The following is a 17,446-nucleotide window of genomic DNA, read 5'->3' as shown; positions in this document are numbered from 1 at the left end:
TGTTATGTCAAAAGTTATAATTGTTAAGAGCATTTCAATTTAAAATGTAGTATTTTAATTGTAAGCAATTATTGCTATATAAACCAAACCTATACCTATGAAATAGAAAAACATGTAAGGAAATGGAAAAAGTGTTCAAACTTTAAGGATGTGAAATTTCTCACTTTATGTCATAGTTTGGGGCTCACCACATTTGGATAAGGTAGGGCCTTTTTGTATAAAGACTAAAATTTAAGGATTTTTCTGAAAAAAATAAAGAAAAAGAAATATTAGAAAAAATAATTGACAAAAGATATTAAAGAAAAGAAAATTCAAAAGAAATTCCTTTTATGTAATTAAGAAAATGCATAAGAAAGAGATTACTCAATCCTCTTTTTGATTATATTACGTCTATTTTATTAGTCGCACTCAAGACTCGGTATTTTTTTAAAGTATTCTAAATAAATTAAAATATTGAATTTCGACGAGTTTTCTTATGAATATCCCCCAATAATTGTTGGTAAAATAAAAGAATTTTTATTTATTCAAATTAATAGTGCTTTTAACGAGAAAATTATCGTTCTATAAAATTTGAAAAAATAATTTTAAATTTATGGAGTATTTATTAACAATTATTGCTCAAATGCCATATTTCTCCTCCGATTCTTCCCTTAGGAAAACAAAAAAATAAAAGATAAATAAGCTTTAATTTAATAAATTTTAAATGAATATTTTAATAATAATAATAATAATAATAATTTTGGGTGCTAGGAATCTTTGTAGGCCCCCCGGTGATATTATCAAGATTTGGGAGTTGCTAAAATAATTGGAAATATAAAATTGGAAGGCCACATGACACCGGCTGAGGCTGTTGACGCGTGGCTTGGTGGTGGTCCCCGCCCCGCCATCCCAGTGGCCTCCCAATCACGGCGGAGTTCCGGCCACGTCGCTCTTTGCGTTCATACAATTTTTTTTTTATTTATTTTTTTAATTTCAAGACCCAAAATTTCAAAAATATTTTGAAATTTACTTACTATTTATAATAATTATATAATATTAATCAGATATAATAAATGTAATATTTGGTAATATACCTGGTGTTATGATTTCTTTTGTGAAAATTAAATAAATAATCGTGTCAATTAATTATGATGAATTTGATGCATTATACTTACGGTGTAACTTAAAATATAAAAGAAGTACAATTAGTTAAATTGGAAATAAACATTTCACTAAAATCTTCTTCAAGTAATATTATTACAAGTTAATGAAATTCCTTTTATACCTAAGTAAAATTAAATAATTATTTGAAATAAATATTACATACATACATACTTACCGGGAATTATCAAAATCTTATGGAATTTATCTATACCTCCGAAATTTATCACAATTACAAAATATTTTTTTTATTTAAAAAATTATAAATATCTTTTTGGAGTTAACAAACGTTTAACAGATACCCACTTAAAATATATTGTTAGAAGGGGTATTTGTTAGACGACCGTAAAATTTAAACACTGGTAAATTATGATAATTTTTTTGAAAAAAAATCAATAAAGACAAAATAATGATAATAATAATATTTGTGGATAGCGACACACGTCACATCAAGGACATCAGGATTTGTTTTTCTTAAGAATGCAATGACGTATGGATTTAGTTTTCTTAAGAGAATCCAACCCCTGATTCCCCAATTCGTACAACTTTGGAGTGAGTTCACAGCAACTATGATGAGCCTCACCACACAATGGACTCCACTGAAGGACCTCCCACGCCGTTCATCCATTCTCACGTCACAGTCGATATCAGATGGCGAACGAACAAGGTGCATGATCTAGTGAGACGCGTTGGGTACACAACACAAATGTGTCCCTCCTATCAAACCTCGTACCATGATCCACTCAATGTACCACTAACAAACATATCTTTAACGCTTGTTGGCTTAGTTAATAAAAAATTACATACAATTGTGATTTCGATTATCTTTCGATAACATAAAAATTAAATCGTTAAGCAATTTATAATATAATTTATTTTTATAATATTATAAATGAACAAATTACTCTTATAAAATAAAAAAAAAATATAATTTACCTCCTGTCGGGGATAAATTCCTAATTTTTTATCATAGTAAAACAATTTGTTTATTTACATTATTACAGATAAATTACGTTCGTTTTTTTTTTGGCATAATTTAGATACATTTTTAAAATAATTTATAATAATAAAAGTGAATTAACTCGAGACGACCCGTCACCAACCCGTTATGTCTTGGTAATGATAATAGTGTCAACTTTATTTAAGTCGTGTTTGTGGAGATTTTTACATATATACGACTGCACTCACCATACTTCTTTTTAGTGGAAACATATAAAGAATTGGGGTTCTATGTGTGAGCACTCTATACAACCAATTAAATTAACAAGATTATAAATCTACCAAAACCATATATATCATCATCTTCCATTCGGGTCGAAAAATAAATTAAATTATTCAATATTAGATTAAAATAGATGAATAAAAGTTTATTTGAATTCGATTTGTTTGATAAATTAATATCTTTCGAGCCCGATTGGATTAGTCAAAAAATAATAAAATATATTTAAAAATATTAAATTATTCTAACTCAATTTATGTTGATCCAATTAAAACTCGTTGGAGCTTGATTAGATCAGTAAGCAAATCAAATTCAGACGCGAATTCTGAATCTCAATAACAATTCAAATAAGTTTTAACAATGATGTGTTCAGCCCGACTTGAATCATTTACACTCTTGTCCCCACCCCGCTCCTAAAAAAAAAAGTGGTGTAAGGTGGTGAGTAGCATCAGATTGGGCCGGCCCAAAATTCAAATAAAGAATCAATAATTAAACAGGTTGGGCTGAGTAATGTGAATTGGATAATTTCTAGGGTTTGATGTGTAAGGACGTTTTTGCTAGCCTTTGTATAATTCAATACATTTTAAGAATAAATAAGCAAATTATTTAGACAAAATAAGATTATAGAATTTATAAAATGGTAGGGATAATAATTTCTTTGATAAATATAATTAAAATTAAAATTAAAAGAGTTAAATTTGTCAATTATTTTAATATAGAGTTAATGATATCTCATATTCTGGTCTTGTAAACTCTCTTTTTTTCTTTTAATTTTATCGAATATTTTTTTTTATTTTATTTTGTAAATTTTCAAACATTTTATAAAATATTTAGAATATCAATTTACGTCTGAAACACCCTTTTAATCTTCTCCATACTCCCTTAGAGATTTTTCTGAAAAAACCCTAACCTTAATAAGTCTACATAAATTTCATAGTTGTTGTCATAAATTTGAAAATGGAATTATGATCCAATTTAATAAAGAATAAATTACAAGGGCTTTAAATTTTTTCTTAATTATAAATATTTTTTTATTATTTAAAAATTATAAATGAATCCTAAAATAATAAATACCTTAACAAATACTCATTTATAATGAGATATCATAAGGGGGTATTTGTTAGAGTATTTGTAATTTTAGTGGGTATTTGCAATTTTTTAAATAACGAAAGTGTAGTATTAATTATGTCAAATCTCAAGGGAGCCCTTATAATTTACCCTTTAATAAATCAAGAAAAGTGGGAAATAATAGCAGTGAGAAACAAAGAGGGTACGTAAAAAAGCAGCGAAACTAGATTTATAGTCCCGTAATTTAGGGGTTGAACACTTTCAGTCCTCTACTTTACATAATTTTTAAAATTAAAAATAATTGACACATTTAGTCCCATGTTCAAGTTTGTATTAAAAAATAAACAACAAGGACACAAACAATGTGCGTGTCCATTAGTTGTATGAGCAACCAAGCTAATGAACACGGGCGTAGCCCGTGTTCTTACCATCTAAGTTTCAATTGAAATTTAGATATAAGATTAAATATGTCGATTTTTTTTAATTTTTGAGATTATTTTAAAATTTTCGTAAAATAGAAAACTAAATATATTGAATTTTTTTATTTTTTAGACCAATTCAAAAATTAAGTAAAGTAGAAAAGCAAAAAATATTCAACACTCATCTTATCAAACTAAAAGTGTAATTTTAACTAAAGAAGTAGATGGAAATCCAAAATGATGGATTTGACCCAAAAGCTAAAGAAGAGTTGATGAATATATGTGGTGGGGGCAACCTCGGATTCTAGAAAATTTGCCCTCCCTAATTGTACTAAAATATATAAATTAAGGTTGGTGGAATATTATAATTGTAGTACGTGATTGAAATTTATAAAGTAAAATTGTCTACTTTCCCCATATATATATATATATATTTATAGGAACATCAATCCTTATGTTTGTACATTAACATGTACATATAAGGTACCCAATTTCAATGCATCAAACCTCATTCCAAGACATACTCACACATGTATGTACATTGGAGTTCACACGTGCAATCCCTGTGATTTGTGGGAGGTGGAATGGAGTTGAATTCATGTTGTATTCACTGCTTTGTGTATTGAGTATGTGGCTAACTGTTAAATATATACATTTTATTTTTAAAAAGTAAAGTATGTGTTAAGAGAAAATAACACTTTTTCATTCATAGTTCCGGACTTTTTTACTTGTGGTTTCGTTGGTTGCATGATTCTTATTTTTTTTATTCCATAATACATTTTTTAAAAATATTTTAATGAAAAATGAACAAGTGGTCATTAGGACCTTTACACTTTTGGTCTCGTTGGTTACAAGATTATTATTTTTGGTCACATAACTTTCAAAAAGTAGCACTTTTGGTTCTATACACTTAACGGTTACATGACCTGTTATGTTAAGTATCTAATGAAAATGTGACATGAGACTAAACGTGTTGCTTTATGAAATGTAATGAAACAAAAAATGAGAATTCCATTATCAAATATATAGGATTAAAAGCGCAAAAACTATATTACGGAACGAAAAATACTATTTCTATCAAATATCTAACTATCTGGTGCATTTGATATTGGATGTAGCATCTACAAGATGGGTGAGGTGGGGGCATAACTTGAAATAAGAGGAGTTGAAGGGCTTCATGCTAATTAATTATTGGACAAATTCCTAACAAAGGTTTTAAAAGATGATATATCAAAAGCTTAAACTTTAGCCAATCCCTTTTTCTTTATTTGCATTTGAGCCCAATTATTGTCTCCCTACCCCTTCATTTGATACACACAAACACACACCTTTGCTAATATACCTTAATCTCCACACTAATTGATACCTTTTTCTTTTTCTCTTTTCTACTTTTTCATACATAAAATAAATGTCTGTATATATATATATATATATATATATATACTCCAACTTTTGATTAAGATAGATAGATACTAAATTTCTTAACATGGAAATTTCTGGCTAAAAATAAATATGTATATGTTTTTGTCACGGAAAAATGCAATTTACCCCCTGTGATATACAAAATGGGTAAATTATTCTCTATAAAAAAATAGCAAATAAATATGTATATGTTTTTGTCACGGAAAAATGCAATTTACCCCCTGTGATATACAAAATGAGTAAATTATCCCCTATAAAAAAATAGTAAATTATCCATGTATTTTGAAAAATGAAGCAAATTATCCTCCTATCTAAACAATTGACAGGGAGCAATTTGATAAAAAAAAAAATTACAGTGAATTTTTTACTCATTTCAAACATCATAAAAGATAAATTGCATATAACCCATTTTTGTTATCACGTGTTAAAAATTGTTAACCGTGATAACTTAAATACAATTGTTCTTACCATGAATGGTTTTTATTTAAAAAAAGAAAAGATTTTCTACACATAACTTATATATATATATATATATTATATAAAATAATAACTAAAAGATTAAAAATTTTCAATATAAAATTCTTTCCACCTCTAAATTAAATAGGGAAGAAAAAAAAATTTAGCTGAACCATACTCTCAAGCCTCATCACTTTGTGAATGTTTGCAAATATTTAAATTAAGTACTTTTCATTACAACTTATTAACTTAAATGAAAGTATTTAAAACCACATTTTTTTTATTTATGTTTATCCTAAATCAAGCTAAGAATTGTAAGTTGGTCAGAAATGTGTTTAATACCCGTTAATTAGGCATTTTTGTCTATAAGTTGAACTTCTTTACGATTCTTTTGTCCTAACTATTATTCGAATATCTCAAAAAATATCCCATCTCCGCAATGTCAATTTATAAGCTCATAATACATCAAACTTTTTACCCAATAGTTACATATAATTTTTTTTTCTACTTATAACTATTATTTTCGAATGTTTCGTTGAGCAAGAAATGATGAAAAATGTGTGTCATGCATGCAACAAATTACGTATCAACATTATAAGTAGCTCCAAAATGAAATGATACATTCTTGTACTACTGTCGATTCCATTTTGTTTGACAGAAATAGCGTCAATGCATAATTCCATTTTGTACCTTATGCTATTTTATCATCAAACCGATGTGAAACATCAAGAATCAAGTGGGTGACCGGCAATTTAAGTCAATCACGTACGTAAATCCCACGGCCACCCCACCTACCTCCTTTCATTTTCACCAATCACTCGTCAAATTCTAATCCGTAACAAGAGTATGATCGGGGCAGCGAATGCAATATATTTATTGTGTGATTTGTATATAATTTTAAAAAAAATAATCAATTATATTATAAGTGTATATATCATACTTATTTTGTAATTGATTTGGTTCGTTCAAATCTGACTTGGGATATAACTTTTCCAAATGCAGATCATCCAACAGTGCTAAAAAATATAAATATGTAGGAAGAAAATAAAAGGGACAATTGCACTCCTCCTCATGAGGTCTGACATAATTACACGTATATCTCATATGATTTGGAAAATTACATTTAACACCCATGAAGTTTGCTATTGTCTAAAAAATAAATCCCTCCGTCAGTCAAAATTCACTAAATTTATTGATATGAACAAAAGTATTAAATAAAAATTGATATTTACCATCGGTTGACTTATTATCGACTTATTACATGTCAATTAATTTTTTTCGACTAAACTACCGTTGTAACTATGAAGATACACCTCCTCACTTGCATTAACGCGTGAAGATATATGAAGGTAATTTAATCATAAAAAGATTTATTGGATTTGCAATAAATACTAATAAGTTAATCGATAGTCAATATAGATTTCTTTTTGATTTTTTTTGTTAAATATCAGTAAATTTGATGAACTTTGATTAATGGAGGGACTTATTTGTTAAATTAAAATAACTTTCAAAAATGCTAAATATAATTTTTTAAATTATAAAAAATTTATGTATAATTATATCAAATATCATGAAGAAAATGTGTAATTATTTAAAAAAAGAAAATGATGGGAAATTTCTTGAGATTCCCATGTCTCTCTCTTCTCTTCTGTCTCTCTCTAAAACGTAAAAACAACAACAATGATGATCACCACCCGCACGAGTCTTTTCATTGGATTCCCTACCCATGTTGCCCGACCTCAGACATGTATGTACCTACCCCACCACAATATCTGACACAAGATAAAAACCCAAAAATATTAACAAAATGCTAAAAGATATATCTGACACAGACAGGCACAGTAAATTTCACCTAATTTCAAGGTTTAAGAAAATTAATTAATTACAACAATCACTACCATTACATGTGGTTAATTTAGTGATTAATACACAACATTTTTCATTTGAATTTATCTTATGAAAAATGTAGAGTTCCTTATTTTAAGTAAGTGTTTTATGAGTCGACGGTGACTGACTTATTTTATAGTACTTGATTGGGTAGAAACATAACTTAATTAGAGAGTGTTTGATCGTAAATTTACTCATAAGACATCTTATTAGATGTCTTTTGAGTTTATAAGATGTCTGATTTTATTTCACTAGAAAAATATATTATGATTGAAAATTATGATAAATGTTATATGTTAAAAATTATTTATTAATAATTATGATAATTAGGCATGTTTAAATGTTATATTTATTATAGTGTTTTAAAGAGAATTTATTAAAATATTTGGGTAAAATATATAAGATCATGTAATTTACAAAATATTATTAATGACAGATTTGTCATTAATTTTGAGAAAAAATGAACTTATTAAGATTTTAAAAATAAGTTGACAACTCTTTTTTTTTTCTTTTGAAGAACTTAATCATAAGCTTCTAATTAGCATCTTATTTCGAATCTTATATAAGTCATGTTTTCAAAAAATTATGTAATATTTTATAATAAATTTTAAAATATCATATTCTCTTAATTCTCAGTATTTTGATAAGATTATGGTGATCAAGTTCGATGATAGTTGAATGAACTTCGGCAAGAACAAGGACATTCTGCAGTAGGTATAGGCTCCCTTAATTATTTATCCCACAAGAAATTTTAGTTCGAATCTGAGACGGCTAAATTTAAATCAATTATATGATAAGTATAATACACATATGATATAATTAGTGTATAATTCAAGAAAAAATAACTAATTATATAATAGGTATATCATACTTTCAATAAATTTTAAAAAAAAGGGTAACGTTTTACTATCCTTAGATTCCTTAATTGAGATAGTCATAACAAATTTAACTCGACCCAACCCTTTTCCATATCAGTTGACAGGCTTTATGTCTTGACAGACTTTTGGGTTCGAAAGTGTAATTGTGTAAAGAATTCTCACCTCCCACAACCCCATATATGTATATCGCGCGCCCAGCCAGCAATAATTACTTCTTTTTTGCTGTTTCCACTCCAGAAGCTGCCCACAAATTGAGAAGAAATGGAGAATGTAGGCACCTGCAGATAGCAGAAAAAGAAAAGGGATGAGAGTGTGCCAACAAGAGAAATCAACATCAACTACACATACAATACATATGTTCTTGTTCTTGCAGCTCAAAAAGTAGAATAGGGTTTGTGGAAGAAGCCCTTTTTTCAGACTAGTGCTTGATGTCTGAAGACGACATTATAGTTGATGCATGTTTGTACTGGCAGAGAATGTGGAGAGGGGACCCTAATCCATCCATTTCCAGTACTTACAATCATCCAACTGTGTAGGCCTTACAACTGCCTAACTGGAACAATTCTACCTGCATTTTCCCATCTTGGTACTATATCTACAAACGTCGGTTGTCGAAAGGTGCCACTGTCGGAACGTGCCGTATTTTGTTGTTAGCTTGCCATTTGATCAAATTAAAGGGTTATAATTCTGACATCAGTGTGTTTTCATGCATGCATACAATGGAAGGGGAAGTTTGAATCGCTTGACATTGTCTAAATTCATGAATTTCGTCATTTGAGTTATGGTTCAGACAAACCTGGAAGCTCAAGTTTATAGGAAAGTCGTCTCTATTTACTATCTTGTCCGAGGTTGGGCTGAATTTGATAGCTTCACGGAGGGTACTAATTGAGTAATTCTGCCTGACCATCCATCGTCTTCCTTGACCATAGCCTTTAATTGATGCTGATTGTCAGGAATCACGTATTCTATTAATAGTAACTGCGAGAATATATATACCCGGTGACTTAATTAATGCTAGCTTGAAATCTTCTGGTATGAGAGTGTTATTCAAGAGACAAGATGGGGTGACACAGTACAAACAAATTAAAGCGTCTTCAAAAATAACATCTCCAGCAGTTACATTAAGAAACATCATCAAACATGAATTTATTACCACACTCCGGTTGACTTAACAAGGAGATTAATTATTAAAGAAACAAACTCCAACCATAATCATGTGCAAAACAACATATATATATATATGTGATATAACATATATATGTGCATTCATAACCATTGAACAAGATTAAATCCACACATGAAATTTCATTCTTTGAACTTGTAGAAGTCAGAACATACACCGAGGATATATATATATATATCTCATTAAGGACAAACAGCTGAACTCAGCATATCAGTAATACTAATACATCCGCTACATACCACAAAACCAGCTGCTAGAATTAGCACAAACTTAAGATCTTCACACACTGACTAGCTGTTCAAATCAGCAAACAAGAGTAGCAAAGCAATCGATCTACCTATGTGATAACAAGCTCTACGTACACAAACATACTTATCAAACTGGAATACCGCGAAGAGCTAAGTAAAAGAAGAGCTCTATATCCGGATGAGCAAAGAATGCTACAGGAGTTCTCCGCAGGGAATTACAACCTGCAGCTGAGAATACCCGTCTCTTCTTTGGCGCAGGAGGGCAGGTTTTGATCTCCGGTATCCGAAATCTTCGGCCTTTTGGAGTGGAACAAGCACTGATGCTGTCGACGTTTTCGACATCAGTGGAGGGCTTGGTCGGAGAAGTGGCCGGAGAAACTACTGAGGGTTCTTGAATCTTTGATGCGGTTTGGAGATTATTGCTATGCTTCTTCTTCTTCTTGAAAAGGGTTCTTCTTGATGATGGTTTCCTTGTTATCCTACTTCTTCTTCTACTACAAGATGGACTCATTGTTGGAGGGTTCAAATTCAACTGAAAAGTTTAAGACAGAACATCCATTACTAGGATGGAAGCTTTGTAGGGATAACTTTATACCAACCCACCAAAAATTTTGACTGAAAAAGTAACACAAGTGGATGGACTAACTGTAGTGTACGACGTATATATATATATATATATATATATATATCTCTTTCACTCACACAGACCTTTTCTGTTTTTTTTGGAGAGGCTCACACAGACCTTTTCAAGAACATGTAGTCTGCTAAAAACAAAAACCCTAAATCCCGCTAACTCCAGCTAAACGATACCAACTGAAAAACAAATTCAAACTGAACCCAACCACGGTGAAGAACAAGAAACCCCAGCAACAGTAGGAATCACCCAGACCATTAATTATCACATGAGACTAAGCCGAAGAAAAACAAATCAAGAATGTCGGTTAAAACACACACACAGGCATTCATATAAGTATGTGAATCAAGATTCTGATGAAAATGAAAAAGTGCGGGTGAAGGAGAGAAGGTGAAAAATGGAGTGTGTGTGTGTGTGGGAGAGAGAGGAGTTGAAGATTTTTGACTCGATTTTTTATGTTTGGTTGTGTGTGTGGTAGGCGGTATATATGGAAAAGGAATGCTTCGGGCAGGCTGCCCGCTGCCCCAGGGGGGTATTTAATCATTAAGAATCCTTAAATTAAGCAAAGCAGCTGCTACTAAATATAATGGGAAATGAAATTGGTGCCATATACATATAATTAAATTGATTAAGATGTAATTAAAATTCTATAAGTATGAATAATAATTACAACAGATGATGAGAAAAGATACATATATATATATATATATATGAGATGAGTCCAATGCCCTAGAAACAGTAGTTAATTAATGTTCAACTAAGATTGTATAAAATTCAATGTTTATTATTATTGTTCTCAGCTCAAATTTAGACCCTACTTACTTATTTAATTATAATTGTTGTCTTGGTGTAGACAGCACAACATATTATTTATTTATAATTAAGACAAAGAAAAGAGGAGAATTTGGACATTGGATACCCGGAGCAGTAAAATGTAAAAATTTTGAAATAATTAAAGAGGGTGAGGATGCACACGTGCACTTCACTGAATTTCTTGAGCTTTGGGATATGCTCTCTATCTATCTATATATGTATATGCCTATGCATGTGTTGCTGCTGCAGCACTATAATGTCAAACTTTGGAGCATCTTCTGTCTTCACATGTCTTGTTTTTTTAATTGCTCTCTATTAATTTCCATCTTCACTAACACATTTCATTTAATAATAATAATTACCTTATTTATTGTTTTACCTATGTTATTTTTGTTGTTTCTTTTTTCTTTTTTAGGATTAGTTATAATAAGTTCATTTGTGAATGGTAAAAACCTCTAAAGAGAGGCAAAAATTGCGATACAAGATGAAGATTCGTACATTTTTTATGAGAGATTTGATCCGGCCAACCCGCTAGCTTGATATCGTGGCCATTGATACTATGGTCATCAAAGGCCTGAGAAACTGCCACGTTGACCCAAGCAGACGAGTACAATTGTCCACTGTAAATAGGGGTTGTACTCATTTGTAAGGTTGCATTAAATATAGAGAGATAAAGCTTTGCTACCCCCATCATCTTAGAATTTGACTTAAAACTTCAGAAGATTTTAGCTGGGGGCCTTCCCAACGAGTCTAGCTGTGTTGCTAGTCGATCCACTATTTTAGTACAGTTCGTGGGTGCTTGAAGCCAAACTGCAAGGCTACTCTTATTCACAAACAGGATAAATTGAAATATAAGTGTAATTACTTAATATATACCTTTATCTTTGAAATTGCAAAAAAGCCTCCTAATAAATGAAAGATTTGACTAAATCTAATTGATTATACAGCAAGTATAATATACTTGTCATGTAATTATTCAAACTCTTGAAAATTATATTAATCACACGACAAATGCCCGTATAATTGCTATAGTCTGCCAAATCAGGCTAAAGTTAGATAATTTCTTTTTCTTTTTCTTTTTGAATAAATTATGCGGTAAACAAACTTTTGTGTCTATATATAGTAAACAATCTTTACTAAAATACTTCAATTAATTTAATCATCCTAATCATCTTTGAATTTTGAACAAATTTCACCAATTCTGCCCATACATTTTAAAGATAGGCCTTTCCAGGTTTACTTCATACTCCTTACCAAACATCTGGAGCAATTAGGAAAGCCAGGATAGATATACTTCATGCCCATGTAAGCCAGTGTAATTCAGTGGCAAAGTCAAGATAGTAACTTTACTTCATCCAAACACTACCACAGTTTCAGACCCAACAGCAATATGGTATGCATTAACAGCATTTTTATTAAAATTCATAGTAGTATCATCAGCTCCAATTCCATCAATCATCTATTAATTAACAGCTAAAACATGTCTAATCCCGAAAAACTTACGCTAAATATATAGCACAAGATTCCTACATTCTTTTACATCAGCAGTATTTAAGTGCTAACAAGACGAGAGCCAAAATTCGTCACCGTCCCCTTGAGGCGGCTTCATTCAGCTCTTCTGCTGATGATGGAAACAGCTCTATATAACGACTCCCGAGTGTCATCCTGTCCTTAGCCAGCGCAGCTTTTGCATCATCTACACTAGCAAACTCCACGAAAGCTTCTCCAGTTGGCCTCCCCTCGAAGTTAAAGATAATGTGAATTGACTCTTCAGGCAACCTAAAATTCTTGAAGAAATCGATTATATCATCCTTGCCAGCTGAAAATGGTAAACCCCTCATCCGCAGTATAGGTGTAGGTTCAGTTGGGTCCTTCCCTTCGAATGATTTTGGCAATAACCTGATCAGAAAAGGTCATGAACTCATTTTAGAATTTTTATCACATACAGTATAAGAGTTCATTATAGTAGATGACATAGGATAAAGTATGTAATATAAGTTATACGTGTCAACAGCAAAGTTGTTAAGACACCATAAATGATAAATCAGCATACTACTTTTCATCATAATAATGCTCGGACAGGAGCCAAAGGGTCGCACGGATAATAGATAACAATGTCTTGCAATATCCTAGCATTCAGAAGGTGGTATTCAGTTCACCCATAATAAAGTTTTAAAGCAAAAGTTCTGCAAAGGTAAAACAGCACATAGCAAGGATGATACAATCAAGATGACCTTTAGACTAAACATTTTGAAGTTTTCAATCAAGAAATCACTATACAGTATTTAGAAGAACATGGTACCTCAAAATCCTAGATGGCTTCTTGCAGCAAACCATAAGATAGAATCCTTAACAAATTGATAGAGCATTATATGCTATCAAATATTAAGGCCGTCAACATTCAATATTAAGGCTCTCATTAAAGTGGACCTGAAACCAGCACCTTACCTTACCAGTAATACGGCAAACATCATATTTCCAAGGAAAGTTGTGGAGAAAGAACCAATAGTGAATGTCGGAAAGCATAAAAGATATGACAACATCCAGAAACAATAGTAAAGAAGATGAGTTAAACGCCCACCTCATCTAAAACCTTAAGCTATTAGGAGAAGAATTATTTCATATTAATATCTTAACACACACCCCTCACGTGCAAGCCCTGCGCGTGAAACCTTTATTTTATAAATGGAGGGCAATGAGCTTTGAATCCAAAACCTCTTGTTTGGCCTGGTTGATACCATGTTAAAATTTACATTTTAACAATCACATGAATCATAGGTTGTGGCGTCTGGACTGGAATAGTTGCATAATTAACAACCCATGCAGGGGGTAACAGTTCCTTTCAAGAACTTTCCCATGTTTCAAGCCTTCCTTTTTGGGTTGACTAATCCATCTTGTTATCACATGTAGTAGTTCAATTATTAGTCTTGAGAACCATAAATTGAAATAATCATAGCATGTCAAATTCAATAAAATACAATAAATCTATGTGAACTTAGAGAAGAATTTTTTTTCCTTTCCTTTCATGAAGATACACTGACAATTTCAGTGCATGTACGCTAAAGTATCTATATCACCTTTCATGATGAGCTCCATTGCATCTCTAAGTTTAGGTTTCAGTTTATCAGCATTGAAAGCCCTAATTTGAGAATTATGTAGACATAAATTATGAAGTCATTCAAACCAGATGCCAGCGAAACAAATACGGAGAGCCACAAAACCCCATGAAACATTAAAGAAAATTAGCATGAGATGCACAATGCGGATGTGGTGGATTCCACAATCAATATCTTAATCAATGTTTTGAAACCCAAAACATTCATCAAAACATCTAACTCCTTCCCTCTCTCCACACCCAACCCCCTGCTCAGCCTCTTCCATCTCCTGAAACCCAGTTCCCGATATATAGGCTTACAGTCATAAGAAAAAGACATTTATATGTGAGTGTGCCTGACGAGAGAAAGACAGCATTAGGAAAGAGGGTATGTAGGTAGTTTACAAGGACAACATGACAGAGTTCACCTTGGAACCAGTGGTGGCAATAGAGATGTATATCAGCAGTTGGATCCTCAAACCCTTTTAACGGCCCTGGCGGACTAAACAGTAATTGGCCTCACCACTGCCTCTGCCAAAATGTCTGGAAAAGTAAGAGGGATTTAAGATTGTTCCAACTGTCCGGTTTAGTGACCTGATAATGGGTTGACCAGTTTATTGGTTGGACTGGATCCAGTTCCAGAAATTAATGCATTTTTTCTGCTCCAACACTTGTCTGGTTTTGCCCAGGCCACTTTGTGGACCAGTTTGGGGTCTGGATGGCCTCAGTTGGCGTCCAAAATATATTTTTCAGATCTCATGCTGTCATTTTCAATAGATTTGACAAAATTGAAAATAATATCGAAAATAAAAGCACAATTAACAGGCCGTTCTAGCTATCTTCCAAGGGACAATAGAAAGAAATATTACATTCAAAATTTGACACCCTGAATTTACACATGTCATGGCTACCCAAGATATCAGGTTTGTGCAAAATCTAACACACCCAGAAATGTGATCACAGGAGAGAGGTAGGGAAGCAGGAAGATATGAGTGGTGTTATATTCAAAACATAGAAGAGCAAGAATGAGCAAAAATACATATTTGTTAATCCAGCAGATAATAAGTGAAGCTCTATATAAGCTAATTGCAACAGAAAGACGAACAACAAAAAGGAACAGTTGCAACAACCACAGGACATAAACAACAGAAGAATGATACCAAAGGCTACGGACATAAATAACAGAAAATGAAATAGAGTAGGAGATGGTCACACACCGCCCCCTGGAAGCAGCTTCTTCCAACTCCTCACGTGATGCAGGGAAAAGCTCTATATAGCGATATCCAAGAGTCATCCTGTCCTTAGACATTGCAGCTCTTGAATCTTCAGGACTTGAAAACTCTACAAAAGCTTCTCCAGCAGGCCTACCCTCAGAATTAGCTATTAAATGAATCTTGTCTTCTGAAAGCTTAAAATCCTTAAAGAAGTTTATAATTTCCTCCCTGGTACAGGAGAATGGCAACCCCCTCAACCGCAACAACCCTTTAAACTCCGACAAGTCCCTAGTATCATCAGAAGATCTTGCCCTTGGGGCACCACGACGAGGTGAACCACCAGGAGCATCAAAAACTTCATTTGCTATGGCTTTATAGTATTCATCTTTTCTGCTTCGGAAAACCTCCACATATCTCTTACCAATGTTTTGCCTATTCCTCTGAAGGGCAAAATCAAGTTGAAGAGGATATCCCAACACACAATAAGCTTCTCCAGTGAACTTGCCACCTTTATGGACAAACAGGACATCAATAACATCTAGACCATGGAAAAAATCAACTATTTCAGCCTCTGCACAATCAAAGGGAAGGCCTCGAAGCCGGACAACAGGAAATGGAGGAGGAATATAAGAATATGAGGGAGGTGGTGGAGGTGGAGCATTGTACATATAACTTGGACCAGGAGTACCATAATATGATGACCCCTGATCCATTAAACGCTGCCGTTTCAAGCCCATTTCTCGTGCATCACCAGAGTCCACATATTTACTTCATTTCCAAACAACCAAAAAAAACTTTAACCAGGTCAGTACTGTACTAGTAGTAAACAATCAACATAGTTGTTAAGTAAATCATAGTCCTAATAAGAAATCACATTTCGCAATCATCTGACAAGTAGCTAGTTCAAAATCCAAAGGTAGCCAATAACAACAGCTTGAGCATGCATCATTTACAACTTTATGTTGAAAGTTATTTTAATCATAAATGCTCAAACAACAGAATATTAAACAATAATTAAAAAAAAAAAAGTTGCAATAAGGGAGAATTTGGTGGTATGATATCAAATTTACGAACTGAAATTTATTAAAAAGCTCACTAATGTAACTATGCCTGAACACCAATTCCTATTACAAAGAGCAACTCGGGGACATGACATCTAAAAACTCAGAGAAAATAAATTTAAGGATCAAGGAACTGAGTAAATCTCGAGGGCCAAATTCAAAACCGGATCAACCCCCGAAAATATCATGAAGAAAATAAAGGAAAACCAAGCAATGCAAGAACATCCAAGAGCAACCCGAGGGGCGTGTAAAGAAAAGAAATTTAAGGATAAAATGACATCGAGGCAATCTGTTGTGGCTAATTCAGACCTCTCCAAAGAACCAAAAAAAAAAAAAAAGAAGACGAAAAAGGATGAGGAAAAATCAAAAGATTGCACAAACATATTCGAGCAGAATCAACAAACAATTATCCAGAGTACTTCGCCGTATTGTGTTAAAGAAAAAAAAAATAATCCCAGAAAATTAAACGCGAAACCAACAACCAAAAGCATATAAGAATAATCTTCAGATCAAAATTAACCTGAGATTCAGGACATCACAATTAAAACGTACTCAATAACCAAAAAGAAAAGAGAGCTCCTCTTCTTTTTCTTCATCCCTACTTCTTACCCTCTGTAGAACATCGCTTGCAGTGGTTGAGAGGTGGGCTCGATGGATTCAGGCAGAAACCTTTCCCCCAAATGAGACAGCGAGGTGGTGCTCCAGGTGGT

General features: G+C 32.3%; 1 protein-coding gene across 1 annotated transcript; it reads right to left on the bottom strand.

Moving 5' to 3' along the window:
- LOC105163624 (epithelial splicing regulatory protein 1) lies at positions 12,762-17,446 on the bottom strand. The gene is made up of 3 exons (XM_011082040.2): positions 17,346-17,446; positions 15,679-16,443; positions 12,762-13,266 (listed from the first exon to the last, which is right to left on the bottom strand). Exons 1-3 carry the CDS (start codon positions 17,357-17,359, stop codon positions 12,951-12,953), a joined length of 1,095 nt encoding a protein of 364 aa, XP_011080342.1. The 5' UTR covers positions 17,360-17,446; the 3' UTR covers positions 12,762-12,950.

The sequence above is a fragment of the Sesamum indicum genome, linkage group LG6 (assembly GCF_000512975.1).
Source record: "Sesamum indicum cultivar Zhongzhi No. 13 linkage group LG6, S_indicum_v1.0, whole genome shotgun sequence".
NCBI classification, from domain to species: Eukaryota; Viridiplantae; Streptophyta; class Magnoliopsida; order Lamiales; family Pedaliaceae; genus Sesamum; species Sesamum indicum.
This window is presented reverse-complemented; position numbering and strand designations above follow the sequence as displayed.